At 41.0% G+C, this 16,659-nt stretch overlaps 2 protein-coding genes across 2 annotated transcripts in view; one reads left to right on the plus strand and one right to left on the minus strand.

The window, feature by feature from the left end:
* Positions 1 to 9,470: 9,470 nt before the first annotated feature.
* Positions 9,471 to 10,871, minus strand: foxb2 (forkhead box B2). The gene has a single exon (XM_023403288.2). It carries the CDS (start codon positions 10,450 to 10,452, stop codon positions 9,490 to 9,492), a length of 963 nt encoding a protein of 320 aa, XP_023259056.1. The 5' UTR covers positions 10,453 to 10,871; the 3' UTR covers positions 9,471 to 9,489.
* A 5,725-nt stretch (positions 10,872 to 16,596) lies between these two features.
* The window catches only part of LOC111652903 (prune homolog 2 with BCH domain), a 35,941-nt gene continuing 35,878 nt past the window's right edge, over positions 16,597 to 16,659 (plus strand). The window contains exon 1 of the mRNA XM_023403295.2: positions 16,597 to 16,635. Coding sequence (XP_023259063.1) covers positions 16,597 to 16,635 — 39 coding nt within the window. The remainder of the gene's footprint in view (positions 16,636 to 16,659) is intronic.

Here is a 16,659-nt window from a genome sequence, read left to right on the forward strand (position 1 = left end):
TTCGTCCCTGAAGAAAGATCTGCATGTATGTGACGGATGTGCCTGTGACAGATTTTAAAGGTGAGTGCGAAGCTCTGCATCACTGATCTGCCGCCCCCACCTGCGTCACAAAACAGGTTGTACACACACACATACACACAATAAGAATACATATACAGACACAGTGTATCGAGTGCGCGTTGGGTGGGTGGCAAACACAGTCTGGTGCATTCATGTGCGTTTTGTTGTATTACATGGGTCTGACGTCAGCTTTTCAGGAAGTTGAGACGATTTACATCAGCACTGAAATGTGCCTTTTTATTGTGCTCTAAATGAAGGAAGCCATGGTCATCTAAATTCCACTATAACAAAAATACAATAATAAAAAAAAATAGAATTTAGATACAATGTACAGATGTTGAGTTTATTTCTAACTTTATTATCTAAGCCTAATTAAACTGAACAATAACAAAGTGTTAAATTGGAATGAGATTCAGATTAAAACTCATAAAAAACATTGAAGTGTGTGTTGTTGCGGTCACGATGACACAAATGTAACCTGCTTTTGAGAGAGATGACCTCTCGTTCAAAGGCAGTTCAAAGAAAGGCGCACCCCAGGCCAACGGACAGCGCCCACCACCTCAGAGACCCACTGACCTTTAAACAGCTGGCAGTCCGGACACACAACTGACCTGATGTGCACTCGGCAGCTATGAGTCAGTATGTATCCTTATATAGGTAAAACTCAACTAACTGTTGGTTTAGATACATTACTTACTTACACTTACTTTCATGTAATCGAGGAAAGGTGTTGTGATTTTGCACTGATCCTTACAGTAAAGGGGAAAAGAAAACGTCATGTTATTGAGACCAATACTGTTTATGGTTAGTTCAACAAGCATTATTTCAAACATGATAGAGGTACTTGTACCTGCAGACATGGCTTCTCTATACTTAGCTGAAGGAAAGGTGACTATGGACCATCAGAGTGTTTTTGGTTGTGGCCAATCCACATTTATGTTATATAGGCTTATATAACATACAGCAAATATTCATTTGAGTGCCTTTTAATGATTTTTAAATGTATTCTCAACATATGAGCTACTGAACATAGTGCACTCTTTATCTGCAGGGTGAATTCATCCTCCTCAGAAATTCAATCTCAGACATTTCCAGGGTGCAAATGCTTTAGTTTCTGTCTTTTAAGTGGAACTGATTAAACTCATCGAATCCCACATATTAAAATCAAATATTTTTTCATTTGTCTATTTTCTCTGCCATGATATGACTTTCTTTCCCTTAGTTAATATCCAAACTTTGCATAACATAAATTCTGATAATGTGTCTCAAATAATTAGTATCACATATCCCCTATAAGCTTTAGTCTGGACCATGTTTTTTGACCCTCCATGCCCCTCTTTAAATTTACTTACGAATCCATGAGGTAGTGCCATTTCCATCCAAGAATGACGATCATGCAGTGATATTGTAAAAACCAGCATTTGAAGAAACTACAGCTATTTCATGTTACCAAACATTCTCTGTGTATGTTTGAACAATTTGAATTCCTCCACAAGAGGGCGTGCATGGATTACATTTACTGTTGGCCAACCTCAAACTTCCCTTTGTTTAGGTTTAAATATTAGTTTTTTTTTCTGTTTAGCATTATGAGCATTATAACTTCTATTAAAAAAAATGATTACAAAAGAAATGGAAAGTCAAGACAAGCACAAATGTGTGCGTGTGTGTTCGTACGTGCGTGTCTTTGTGCGTGTGTGTGTGTGTGTGTGCGTGTGCGTGTGTGTGTGTGCGTTTGTGTGTGTGCGTGTGTGTGTGTGTGTGAATGAATATGAAGATGATGAATACGTTTGGGAGGAGTCAGGGGCCTCTGGAGCACCCAGGGGTCAGGAGGCTTTTTGCAGTAGTGAAGATCGACTTTATTACGCCAATAAAAACGCAGAGTGCTCTCAGTAATGGAGAGATAAATGATTGGGAGTCAGAGGAGGACCTTGCCTTTAACCGCTGTCACAGCTGCAATTAACGCTAACGAGAGAACAGTGTATTGTTGCCAAATGCTGCCAAGTGTATTAATGTTAAAACCTTTTGGTTCTGGAGCGCTACATTTTTAAAATAATAATTAATTACTTTTTATTTTGTGGGCTTCATTTAATAATTCATTGCGTTGAATACAATGTTAATTCATCAACCAAAATGCTTTAAAGGTCTTATCCAATATAGCCTTTGTATTTTATTCAGCCTGACTCTGAACCTTAGAACAGTTGTTGCTTCCTCACAATAATATCTGTCTTTTATTACGGCATGTTCAGTTCCATTCCCAGCTATTGGTCAATTATCAGCTGAATTGAGTGAATCTGTGTGACATGCTCACACTGCTGTAATTTAACAGCCTTTTGCTATAGATCTACTACTCTTCCTGTTGTTATGCTGCACACATGTAGCAAAGCTGTACTTCTCGGTACCATGCCCACAACACATACACCGATGCATCATGAAAACTAATTTTCACTCTTTAGCCTTACTCCCTTCTTCATTTGTGTACATTATGATTGATGTACTACATCTCTCTCCACTGGAGGGTGTAACTTCATCCCGTCAACCACCTGCCCAGAGCTAAATGTGACCTTTACCCTTCCTTCATCACAAAGAAGGCACAAAGGAAACTTCAACTCTGTTTTCATGGAAGCTGACGCTTTCAAAGTCAGGAAGAATGACTCTTCAGTGCGTTCTTGCTGATTCAGTTCAGTTGCTCAATGTGGCAGGAAAGACTTCTGGTGCCTGATGATCAAAGATCAATCAAATAAGTTTTTGTTGAGTCTTGTTCTTTCTTCTCTCTAACTCTTGTTCCAATTTCAAAGGATAAATCAGTTTCATGCTTTCTGCTAGATTGTCAATTTGCCATTTGAAACTCTACCAGTGCATTGTTTAATTATCATTGTGTTAGTTCATGAGTAAAACCGTGTACGATGATATGACAGTAGATCTATCTATCTATCTATCTATCTATCTATCTATCTATCTATCTATCTATCTAATGTGTATCAGAATGAACACATTTTTTTGGCTGAAACAATTTGATAAATGCTCTAAGAGAAAATGTCCGAACACATTTTGCCGTCATTTTCACTCTGCACCTTCATTTAACCAAACAGTTCCTGTTTAGATCCAAGGCAGTTTTAGTAAGCCAAACCTTGGTTATTAGATTGTCTCTGTAGCACTGCCAATTAGTATGTTTTGACATTGTGTGATGAGATTTAAAATTTCAAGTACAAACTGTCAGCAGGGAGAGAGCCGATGATACACTTTGTTAATTTCCATTTCACTTTAATCTCTATTATTGCGGAGGCAAATGAGCCTATATGGGCACTCATTCTCTCACAAAGCACTTAACCTCTTATAAAATTGCTGAAGTTTTTTGGCCGGAGAAGTTCTTTGTCCGAACTCCTCAGAGAAAGTGAAAAAGTGGGGAAGTCGGAGAGGAGAAATTGTGGGAAGGAGGCCAGGATTGCTGAACCACTGACCTGTTTTGAATCGATGATAAAAAATTTAATAATGACTAATAAGGTGTAATAATTTGGGCCAATAAAGATAGATGGCAGATTGAAGATGATACGAGCTGCGTCAGAGGACCTTACTTTGAGGACGGAGCAGAGACAATACACTTCAGCTCTTGCGGGGTGCCGGGGGGGCACACATAAACTATGACCCCAAATCAGTGAATCATTGTTTAATTATTAAGAGGAAGGGGAAAGACAGAGAGCGAGGTGAAGCCTGGAATGAGAAAGAAATGAACGAACAAAGGAAAGGGGAAAGGGGAGTTTTGGAGAAGAGGTTGAAAAGGGTGGAACAAAACTGGAAGGAGTGGTGAGATTGAATAAGAAGAAGAGTCAGGGCTATGGCTGGAAGGATTTTAAGACAGAGGACTTGAAGAAGACGCAGAGTAATGAGAGGCAGGAAAAGTGAGATTGGGGTACATTATGGAGAAAAGACAAGAAGAGTTATAGTAATGTGCAGTGGTCCAGAGTGACCTGTCATTAGGACTCTCTCCCATGACAGCTTCTCTCTGTCTCCAGGCCTGATGCCAATATGCTAATCCTCCTCAGATGGTCTTTTCATTGGCTGACACTGACTCCCGTCGACATGAGCCAGATGACTGTCCCCTTGTCCCACCATTAAAGACCACGGCAATGAATATGGCGAGGCGACCGTTACCGAGATAGGAGCAGATGTAGCCGTATGCCGTCTGCCTGCTTGCAGTGAATCACATACATATATACTGTTAAAATATTATCACATGTACCACAACTGTAAAATAGCAGGCATTGCAGTATGTGGACAAACACCATTCGCACTTTACACTGTTTGTACATATGGTGTAAAGTGAATAAATGTATGACACAATGAACAGTATGAGGAGAGCGTTTGCCACTGGATCAGCCAGATAAATCTGGTGGGGTACATGAAAAAGCAGCAATTGCCCTGCCCTCATTACTACCACTGAGGTGCCCTTGAGCAAAGCACTTAACCCCCAACTGCTCCAGTGGAGCTGCTCAGTGGCCAGCAGATCAGAACTGGGCAGCTTCCATGTGTGCATGTCGGTAACTGTGAATGTGATCAGAGAGCTGCGAAGACTGGCATTGCTCTCAGTGAAACACGTTAGGTAAAAATGTATTTTTTAGACACTGTTATTTAATTGAAGGTATATAAATATGTTTAATATTTCCTAAGAGTGCAGATTTAAGACATAAAAGTTAACTTAGAGAATTCAGAACTTTCATCAATAAGCCATGTGTCCTGTGCTGTGAGCAAGAAAGAGCTCTACCTGAACAATGACAGTTCCCGTTACTGCAAAATAAGAATAGGCTGTACATCTTTAAATAAACAGAGTGATGTCTTAGTTATTGTGGATGAAACAGAATTTAGCACTTGTTCATGCACGTGGCAAATTAACTGTTAGATGGAATATAATTTGTAGACACAGAAAATTGTTTTAAATGGAGTATTTTTTTCAAATTCAAACATGCCTAAAAGTTTGTTAACTTACTGATAATTTAATGACCAAATGATAGGACTTTAGGAATTTATTCTTGAGTGACCCTTTTGCTATGCGTTTTCTTAAATGCACAGTTTAAATGTACATTTGAATTGTGTTTTTATGTATATTCATCTATCAGCTAATTATTTACAAATAACCAATGAGATGTCTATAATTATTCAGATGGAACACCCCAGCTTCTGCACCGTAGATGAAATCATAGCAGCAGATGAAGGAAGGAGAAATGGGGGTGGGGGGGTGGCATGGATATGGACTTAAATATAACATGTCTGTGGTTTGAAAAGTGAGGAAGCCTGATCCAACAGTAAGACTTTTTTCTAATGTGCTCCAATCATTGTATTCTGAATCTGCAAATTATGAAACAATTTGATGCATTTGAACTTTTAATACGACGACTTCATGAAGTTCATTTGATAGACAGATTCCGGTTCTCTTGTAAAATTGTTTAACAAAATTAATAGTTGCTGTAATGTAGTTTTAGCTCAGCTTATATTTTTCATTATATTTCAAGCTGTGACAGAAGAAGGAATCCTTGTGTGGCAATTAAAGGTTTAAATAAATTAGAATAGATTTCTGTTATCTGATGTTGCCAATATAGTGAATAAAAGGCTACTCTCAGGAACAAAGAATAATATTTAAGGTTGTTCATGTTCGTGTGTGTGAATGTGTATGTATGCTAGTGTGCTTGAGTTAATGCAAACGGCAGATCAGATCAATGAATTAAGCTGCTCATTATGATGGCCTGCTCTTGCTGGTCATTAAGAAAAACGCATGTAGAATTTGCCACCCTGGCCCCTATGAAGTGTGGGTAATTACCACTAATGTATCATCGTCTATTCAAGACCGTAACATTTCGTTTCTGAGGGCTGACAGTAAAACACCTCTGACCTAAATGTTTTATTCATTCAAAAGAATCCTATTATTCATTTTAAACTCATATTTCGCATGATGAACTGTTTTCCATGAATAATGAGATCCTCTCATATTAGAGTCCCGTACGCTTTTATCAGTGCCAACAGTTTTTCATATGGTGTAATATTATATTTGTGTTGTTCAAATGAAATATCATCATAGTCCTGCTAATGAATGAGTATATATATTTTTTCTTAGGAAACCAAAACCAACTTACAGTCTTTTGAACTAAAACAAATTTTACAGGCTGGTGCACAGACTACTAAGTTACTGAACTTGTCGTATGTCCTCATTGTTTTAAGTACAATTTATTAGTGTTTTATCTTGTATGTTTGCAAAGTCTTTAGTAACAAAGCATTAGTCTTTTTGAAACAAATTGAAATTCCCTTTGCTTCTGACTCTTTGGGAAATGCTGGGTTGCATTAGAGCACATTCTAATATAAACTGCTGTGTAGATTTTAAGAGTGTAAGAAAAATTCTCCAGGCTTTAGTTGTTGCATTAACGGGTTTTATGTATTAGCTCGTCAATAACTATGTCACCCTAACCCTTTAAGAAGAAATTATTTTAGCGCTATCCAGCACTTAAGGCTTGGAAGTTTTATGCACATGTAATTTTTAAAATGTATTTCCTTTCCAATAACTGCATGATGTTTTATAGTAGGATTTAGTAGTAGTTTAGTAGTGATTTGATGTTTCCTGATTCAAATATGTATCTGCGAGAACTTTGAGGAAAAAAGCTGCCACATTGCGCCCAAGTTACTGATTATTCCTGTCTGAAAGTGAAAATAAAAATAACATGTCTTCAAATTAAATAGAAAAAATTTATTTATTGTTTTTTCGTTTATTATTCATTAAGGTAATCTCTAAAGTATAAGTTCCAAAGACAGGTGTGTCTCCTCACATTTACATTCAATCCAAATATGTGGTAGAAACACAATGCCACCTGGATTATGTTTCTTATCAACAAAGTGTTCATATTGACACACCACAAAAACACACAATGACTTTAAGAAAAAATCTTGCAAGTTGTAGAACGCTATATGACGTGATCAAACACAGTAATGGCTCCTGAACATGCCAAAAAAAGAAGCACTCTCAAAGGATATAAGATTTATGTATCTATTTTCCAAATGGCTGCAGAGATTCTGAAAATCACTTAACATCATTTCTTAAATGCTTTGACACAACCAGCACAGCGTCTCCCCTTATAAAAATAAACTGCATATATACCTCCTATTACCCTGTGCATAAAGACATGTGCACATTAGGAGACCTCGTGATAATATGATTCCAGAGGCATCTAACTCTGATGTTGTGAAGACAGAGGATCATGGCGGGTAATAATGGCTGCATTATTACTCCTCTTATTGTGTCTTAATTAGTGGCATTTAATTATACACTAATGCAGTGAGGGCTATTAAAGACATTGGGGCCTGCTGATCAGGGAAGTAAAGCAACACACACACACACACACACACACACACACCTCTACAGACACACTTTTCACACAGACACTTATGTCTTGCCATAGAAATTTTAGTTCCCTTTAACTAGGAATTACAGACACCCTGCAGTGTAAGAGTGTGTGTGTCTGTGTTTGTGTGTGACTGAAAGTAAGACGAGAGAACCTTTGGGGGGGGGGAAATGAGAATGTATAAAACAGACTAAAACAAGAGAGATTGGATGAGGAAGGAAAAGATAAGGGTAATCACTATTATATGTATTCTGCTCGTTAGCAATGACGCCCAAATAGGTTTTAATTCTTCACTCCCACGCCTCTCCTCCGCTGGTGCATCTCAATTATTTGTTCAGAGGCTGGTGTGACAATAGTGTCAGCTGTGGGAGCCTTTGGGATGCTAAACAGGGTACAGGAGGTTGAATATAAGTCATTTTCAGTGGGCTGAACCTGGCGCTTTGTGCTGCTGGAGAGGGGAAGCTTCAAAGCTACGTTTAAACAGAGCAAACAAAAGAGCAAAACTTGATCCGATCTCCCTGTCTGCTTTTGAAGTTGTGAAGCTGCAGCCTAGAGTGCATGTCGGCCGCTCATATCCATCTCATGACGACCATACACACCTGTCCTGGACGCAACGTGCATCAGACCATGTCATGATGCCCAATTGTGTTCACACGATGGTGATTTGTGGAAGCATGATTTCAATCTAAACATCTCTCTGAGTAAAGTTTGTCTCAGGCAAAGTTTACTTTTCAAAGTTTTTATACAGTTCATTTTTTTTTCCATACATTTCTCTTGAATTTGGGGAAATCACACGGCATATTGAAATAATGAACTTGAATACAACATTTACACCATCCTCCTGCTGAAATGTTTAATGATTAATATACATTTCCTTCTGATCATTCAAAGTAAGGCGTTCAAGAGGAGTTCCTGAAATTTGTTTGAGTTAATCCAGAGTCCTAAAGGCTCAAATATCTTCCATGTCATTTGATTCTGTACAAATAGCTTAATTACTTGAGTACAAGTTTCACTCTTACCATTATTAATCTATATTCCTTATACAGTTACAGGAAAAATGTCATTTAAATTAATTAAATAGAGATCTGCTGCCTCCGAAAAGTGCAAGTATAAAATAAGGGAAATAAACTTGATACATTTCATAGAGCAACTGGTGGCAATCATGTACAGTAACCTGTGCTGTTATTATTTCCTTGCAGACAGTGATATTGAGTCTTTAATAACTGTGTTTAGGGACGTAATTATTACACACGCTAAAATCAGCATAATTGAATAAATTGCACACACTTGAAAGCATATGTTTTTTCTTTTTCTTTTTTGCCTCAGATTAACTTCATTTCAAGGTTATTTCATATAAAAGAATAATGGAGTCTAATGGAATTTATCGTAGTCCTAGTTTTTCCTTTAATTGTGGTGTGCAAACATGGTGAAAAGTGTGGAGATGTATTTAAAACGAGCATTTAAATAATTACAACACAAAAAGAAGATTCGGTTTTAAATTCTTTATAAATATCTTCAGATAAATAGTGTTATAATACAAGCATAACATTTTCAATGCACTGGTAAGTAACACACCAAAAAGTGCAACAGGCCTAATTAAAAAACATGAAGGCCTGCATGTCTTTAGTGGAGAGGCCTGCCATAGATTAGAATAAAATAAATAGAATAAGAGCAAAAATATAAACAGAGTTGTTGGTTTGCATTCGTAAGGAATTGTCTCCTAAATCAAAGCTTTCTTTGGCTTTAGCCTATCTACTTATCTGATTGTATTTATCAGTGCCACATTACAGTATGTGGTAAATGCCCTCACAAATTGTGCAAATAAATTATGATTTCAATCAACATGGGTCTAATGAAAAATTCATTACACAGCACAAAGTTAACCTTAGTTTTTACAACTCTGCTACAGCTGCACGTAACTTAATCTATGATATCTCAGACTCCTGGTCTGTCTTGTTTCTTTTTCTTTTTTTCTTTTTTTTTTGCAGTAGGCCTAATAGTGTTCATCTTGTTTGCGTTACTTTTCAAAAATGACCCGCAATTTACCCGGTTAGGACAGCAGGAGGGCCGGGTGTAAAGGGTTGCCTTTTCCCTCCAGCAGATCGCTCTTCTCCATTACTGAGGCGGGTGAGCAGAGCTGTGCCGGGCCGGACTGCAGCCCCGTCAGGCCGGGCACTGGACCCAGAGACGGGGTGGGTTTTATTGGCAGGGGAACGGCGGGCATCGTTTGTCCATTGGCGTTGTGGTACAGGCCCTTTGCTGACACGCTGAAGGGCGCGTACTCGGATGTCGCGGGCATGGGCACGCCACCCATGGACTCTGACAGCATCCCGACGTGCGGCCACATGGAGTTGACCACGCTGCTGAGCTGCGGGGGCACTGGGTAACCCAGGTGGTGCATGACAGAGGTGAGGGGGAGCCCGCTGGCCATCACACCCTTGTAGTCCCGTCCTATAATGTTCTCGATGGCGAATGGGTGTTTAAACCCGCCCGGCTGTGCGCAAGTAATGCCCCCGTAACCCTGAAAGTGAGGCAGCCGACCCACGGTGCTTGCCGGGCCGGCTGAGTGGTCGTGGTGGCTGGATGCTGTGCTCAGCTTGCTGCCCGGGTGGTGGTGGTGATGATGGTGAAAGTAATGCATCATCGGGGAACTCTTGCAGGCCATATGCTCAGCGCGCAGCACCTTGAAGCGCTTCCGTCTCCTCAGGAAGCTGCCATTCTCAAACATGTCTCCGCAGTCCGGGTGCAGAGCCCAGAAGCTGCCTTTCCCCGGCTGATCAGGCCGCCGAGGGATCTTGATGAAGCAGTCGTTGAACGACAGGTTGTGTCGCAGGGAATTCTGCCACCTCTGGGTATTCTCTCGATAATACGGAAATCGGTCCATGATGAATTTATAAATGTCACTCAGAGGGAGCATCTTCTCAGCTGAGTTCTGGATAGCCATCGCTGTCAGTGATATGTAGGAGTATGGGGGCTTCTGGTCGCTGTAAGAGTTCTTCCCAGGACGAGGCATGACTGGTTACTATTTTCTTTAAGTTTGAATTGTTAAATAAAACAGCCTTTAAAGTTTAAGTAATTTAAATGCAATGTTTACGGAGCTAACTCGACAGTCTTCATATCAGTCGCCATCTGACGGATCTGTTCCAAAGTTCTGAGCCATTAGATTAGACGCTGGCAGATCTTCCTACAGGTGCAGGGTTACCCGCGTTATATCGATTACAGTGTAGCCTTAAGGCCCGCTGCTGTCAGGTAAGATCCTTAAGAGGCTCCTGCGTCCGAAGAAAGAAGAGTTTTCTGTCTCTTCGCCAAATTAGGCTCTTGGCGTTGTGCGTAAAAGTCGGTCTCTGTGCGTAAAAGTTTAGTTGTCTTCTGAGTTCCCTCTGTTTCCGCGGCGGTTGAAGGATGTGAGGGGCCAGTTTGCTCTGCTGTCTGTGTGTGGTGTGTGCTCCTCTCCTCTTGTGCGATGCTCCCACTCGCCGAGCGCCGTTTTTGTAAGACCCCCGTAGGTCGCCGGCTCTATTATCTATTATCCAGACACTTAGGGGACACGTCAAGGGAGAGCAGGGGGCTGTGTGTGTGTGTGTCTGCGTGTGTGTGTGTCTGCGTGCGTGCGTGTGTGCGTGCGTGCGTGCGTGTGTGTGTGTGTGTAAGAGAGATAAAAAGGGAGAGGGGGGGAGAGAGAGAGAGCGAGAGAGATGGGGGTAAAAAAATGAATAAAAATGAGGGGTGGGTGGTGCCATCAGCATACGCGTTTGCTTCTAATCTCGTCTTTCCAATGAAGAAGTCCCGCGTAAAGGAGCCCACACAGGGACACGACTGATTGTGATTGATTTTAGTCACCAAACTTAAAGAGACGATGCTTTTAAATGTATTTCAGCGATTTGATAAATCCCCAATGACTCCATAACTGCTTAACTGTGGCTGACCCTGACCTTTGACCTCTCATGTCAAAAAAAAGTTTGAATGGGATAGTATAGTCTACCACAGGTGTTGAAGGGCTCCGATGCTTTGGATATGATAAAAAATTCTGAAAACGTATCACCTCTTTTGAAAATCTGGATATTCTGGTGCCTTGTGCAGATGATTGAAATAAGCATGACAGAGAATGTGGATATGAAGTGCCACGAGGGAAATAAATAGTAAAGAATGGAATATATAAATACAACCCCTTTGTTAAATCTGCTCGACTGCACTTTCAGACTTTGCAAAAGATAAATCATGTCTTCCTTTGCGCACAATCATCAGTGCGCTTACTCCTCTGCTCTCAATTGCACACACGTGCGCGCGCACACACACACACACACACACACACACACACACACACACACACACACACACACACACACACAAGTACACGTGTATGTGAGAGAGAGGCGCTGTTGTTGATTAATTGCTGAGAGGGGAGTCCGGCGGCTGTCTGTCTGTTCAAACACTCTCCGGTGAATCCTACAAGGATGTAAACAAACTTCATCCCCTGCTCTGAATTCTGTTCAGCGGAGAACAACAAAAGCTGCTCCCCTTCCCGTATATTTTCTTCTCTGGCCAGGTGTCATGACTGGGTCCTTGACGGCTCCTGTCTTCCCCGGTGCCCCGGTGGGCCCCCGAATACATTACAATAATTAAGTCTTCCGTGATTTAGCCTCCTAGGAGAGAAGTCCAACAATGTAATTAAGGGCAAGCTCACAGTATTAGGTATGAATATTCAAAACTGTGTCAATTAATTAGCCGGTGAATCTCTCCCGTTTCGTCTCAGTCCTTCAAACCCACTCAAAAGGTCAACTGTGTCGACGGAGAGCATATTTTAAAGACATCATGCAACTGCGAGGAAAATCGTTGTTTTAGCGGCACTTCGCTTGACAAAGTGTGAACATTCATATCTTCGCCGCTAAATAAAGGTAGTCGTTGTTGTGCTTGTTTTTTTTTTTTTTTTTGCATAATTGTTTTCCTGGAGCCTGAAAAATGAGTTTTGAAACTCTGAGGCCCACAGAGGCCAACGCGGGTAAAAGCATCCTCTTTAAACGCCCGGGAAAGATCAATATTAAATCTGTTTTCACAAAGGGGACCGTTAAATAGACACCGAAGCTGATCTGCATAACAAAATTAATTAGGTAGTCTACGGCAGTCTTCGCCTGCACCCAACTCCTGGACAAATAACTAGTTGTAAAGCACACCTTCTGGGCATACGGAACATATGCTGGAATTATCCTTAATTGACTAATTACATAAATTACTCATTAAGTTTACAGCACATCAATTATAAAAGATGTATCAATTAATTTTGCATAAATTACAAGCGGCACGCTGCACGAAGAGGGCGGCGGAGGGAATGAGGGTCGCCAGAAGGGGGTCTACTCTAAGGTGGAGCGTGTGCGTGTGTGTGTGTGTGTGTGTGTGTGTGTGTGTGTCTGTCTGTGTCTGTGTGTGTCTGTGTTTGTGTCTGTGTTTGTGTTTGTGTCTGTGTTTGTGTGTGTGCGCGAGCGCGAGCGCATGTAGGCACGCGTGTGAGTGACGGTAGTCTGTTTGTTTCCTGTCTATAATAATTATTTGTTCAGCTTAAGGGCAAAGATATTCTTTCTCTGTCTCCCATTCGCAAAGGGAAAGTGTGGGGGTAATGGCAATTATACTAATAATAATAATCTTAAAGACCTCTCCCCAAGTCATAAGGGGCTCATCGTCGCGGAGAGAGCCATTAAAATCAATTAGCGAGGCCTATTGTTTTCAATGGAAAATTAAACCAGTTTAGGACTGTGGTGCAGACGCTGTAAACCTCACTTGTGTAATGGGAAATTATTTAGAGGCAAAATACGACAGATTTTTGCGTTTTGCCCATAAAAGAGCGAGGCAAGCAGGGGCGTTAATGGATCAAAGCTGCAGTGTGTCTGCCTGTTGCCTTCAAGAGTTACCTCAGACGACTCAGGTATAACAATGTTGTATCAGTCATCACAGAGGCAAACTTAACAGACTGCATGGAGAGCTTTCAGTCGTGCACCCCCCCCCCCCCCCCCCCCACACCAAACATAATAAATAATTTCATATAGCACACTAGTGTTTATCTAAAGCTTGAATTTACAACATCATTTTGAATTATGTCTGGCCATGACATATTGTAAATGTAAATGTTACAGGGGTGGACAAAATAACAATGGAACAATGGAATCTAAATTATAACTAATGCTTTTTCTTAGCTTCAGTTTTAATCGTGCTAAAGAGGAGTTAATACAACAGATTTGAAGAGTAATTTGTGGTGCTGTTGTATTGCACTGTACTGTAAAGTGCCCCTTTTAATTTTGTCAAACCAGAGAGGATTTGATAGTTTTTATTTTCTGCTTAATTAGTTTCATACTGAGGAAAAGGGTTTAATACACACTACCTGAGTGTGACTAGAACAATTTAAACTTTTTCAAATCTTAATTTTGACTGTACAAGGTTAGCAACACTTCCTAACTGTGAACTGGACAGGTCCAACATCTGCAGTTGCACTAGCAAAATACATAACTAGACTGGCTCCAACCATCCAAGCCATTATGATCTATATACAGCAGAGAAATGTAGAATTGGGAGCAGAGCAGTGGGGGCCACAAAAGGTCACATGTAAGTGTTGGAAAAATTAAGAGCAATTTGCAGTGTTAGACCCTTACACCACACATCAAGTATCACATCCTTCCTCTTTTACGTGACTTAATTTAGTGGGACATCAAGGAGGGTGTTGAAGTTTCCCCTTTCTTTTCTAAGTGGCCCTCGAACTTATGTTTTATATTTTTCACATTGCCTGTGTTCTCACTGAATGCAGCCCTGATGTATTTGAATTTGGGTTGTAGACTATACTCCTAACATGCTCACAGATGCTCTAAGAGCTCTCACCACCCGCCTACTAAACTGACCTTCTCTCACATGCCTCTTCTTTTGATGATATTCATACTGAGGCCTCTTATCTTTGGTCGGCCACAAGAGCAATGAGTCAGAGACCCCCTCATAGTTTTCCTAAATTCTGTTTAAGTCTACATGGCTGTGAGGTTTCTTCCACCTATAGACCTCATAGACCGTCAGGCTGACGGTCTATGAAAGAAGAGATGAGGTGCATTAGTATTTTTAACTGAATATCCATTTGATCATACTAGCGCTGATCATGCTACAACTACACAGTGACCATACTGAGGTCTATTCCCTCTCATCTGATGTCATCACAGGCTGTCAGTTGCTGTTCTGTTCACAGTGATCATTCATCAAGATGAGAATCCATACAAAAGCTCAGGTCAGAACTCAAATGAAACCTTAAACCCTAGTTGTTTAGTACTTTCTTTATTGTCATCAGTAACTGGCCCACAGCAGATAAAGAAATATCACATATTATCATCTACTTTATGTCAACACCCAGGATTCACACAGGAAAAAAAGGGTTGTAGTCACCTCTCAGCATCATCTCTTTTGCTTTCTTTGCTATATCCAAATATAGCTCTGCCTAATTTTAATTTAACACCACCAAAAGTGTTTTGGTGCACCCACTTTCCTGCAGTATGTGGAGACATGTTTCAGAAAAAACACATGTAATGATTCCTTAGAAAAAAATACTGCCACTTTATTCTAATTCTCTTAAAACCCACCAATGAGGGTTTTATTTTGAAGATTGTGACTGGGAGTCATATTGATTTTATCTGGCTTGACTCTGGTCTGGTCTGAGTCTACAATGGCCTTTTGGCTCCCCGCAGTGACAGTGCACTAACACAGCTTCCATTAAGACCATAGTATCTCTGCCTTTACCACAAATGGGAAACCACGGCATCTCTAGAGATGCTTATATTGCCTCCTGCAGTAAAAAGAGTAAAGCTACACTGAATTCCCACAAATGTGGAATCAACTAAAAGCTAAAAGCTATATGGACAGTAACAGTGAAAAAGCATGTATACACATAAATACAACTGTGCATGTTCATGGGCATTAGGTCTACTGATGATGTGTGTGCCAGTGTTTCAAGTTTGCATTTTGTCCTTTTATGACCACTTATAAGAAAATAACCACCAACTATGCTGATCTTGTGATTACTATCCCACATTTATTACTATATTGGCACCACTATGTTGAAGGTCCAAAGTATAATTAACCACTAAAAAAAGAGTGTGTCAAAATCAAATTTAATTATTTTAGTTTTAAGTTTGCTTGCACGGAGCAGCTAAATGAAGCTGTGTCTGATTATCACAAACTGACTGCATGGCGACCTCGGGGCCAGATCGCACTACTCCAAGATAGCAATACTGGCTTGTGTATACAATCCACAGACTGCACAGAGAGGAATTATTTGGGGGTCACTAGGGGCCCAACAATATTTTTTTTGCCCCAGGGCCTCCTAATGGCTACAAAGATAAGACGTGCCAAATGATAAATGCCTTGTCCATTTTAAATATTAAAGTTTCAGGGCGTGTGTGTGTGTGTGTGTGTGTGTGTGTGTGTGTGTGTGTGTGTGTGTGTGTGTGTGTGTGTGTGTGTTTTAGTGAGTGAGAGAGAGAGAGAGCGAGCCAGAGCTTCTGTCTGTTCTCTGTTTTCTCTCACACGGTCATCTTTCAGATTAATTGAAGTGCTTCCTGTCACACAGTCACACACCAGAAGGGCATTGCAGTGCGCTTTGATTCTGGCTGTGATTTTGATCATATTGCGGCAAAAGAGGAAAAAAAAATAAAACACATGTTCGGCCCACCTCAAGTGTGAAGGTGCTGAAATCAGCCACTGGCAATGAAAGGGTGCTGTCCGTGGTGCTGGAGCCGCTACTGTTTATCATTCACCACACTCTCTACGTTTTTTTTTCCATTGGTGGACGTCGAGGCTATGTACGGGATAGGATAGGTGTGTGTGTATATACGTTTGTGTGTATAGCCGTACACGGGAGGGGGCTCCATACCGCAGGGAGCGCGGTTGAATCACCGAGCGCGCTTCCGTCGGATCTCCTCTTCCTGCCGTCACACCCACTGCTCGGTGTCGTGGGTTCACCCCGTGGAGAAGGGGAGGTCCGACGGCACACACACAGCAGCAGAGAGTGCTGCAGTGCGAGCGCAGCGGGGGGACTCGGGAGCGGAGAGAAAAAAACACACACACATATCAGCAGCGTTATTGCAGAAACTTGGTCTATGGAGAGATCTGCAGCGGCACCGTAGCGACGCAGGCCGACATGGAAGAGTATTTGCGGAGGGTCCAGAGCAGACTCGGGGTGAGTTAAGAGCCTTCAGCGGCG

The sequence above is a fragment of the Seriola lalandi genome, unplaced genomic scaffold (genome assembly GCF_002814215.2).
Source record: "Seriola lalandi dorsalis isolate HSWRI2012SDOR001 ecotype SW California unplaced genomic scaffold, Sedor1 jcf7180002054110, whole genome shotgun sequence".
NCBI classification, from domain to species: domain Eukaryota; kingdom Metazoa; phylum Chordata; class Actinopteri; order Carangiformes; family Carangidae; genus Seriola; species Seriola lalandi.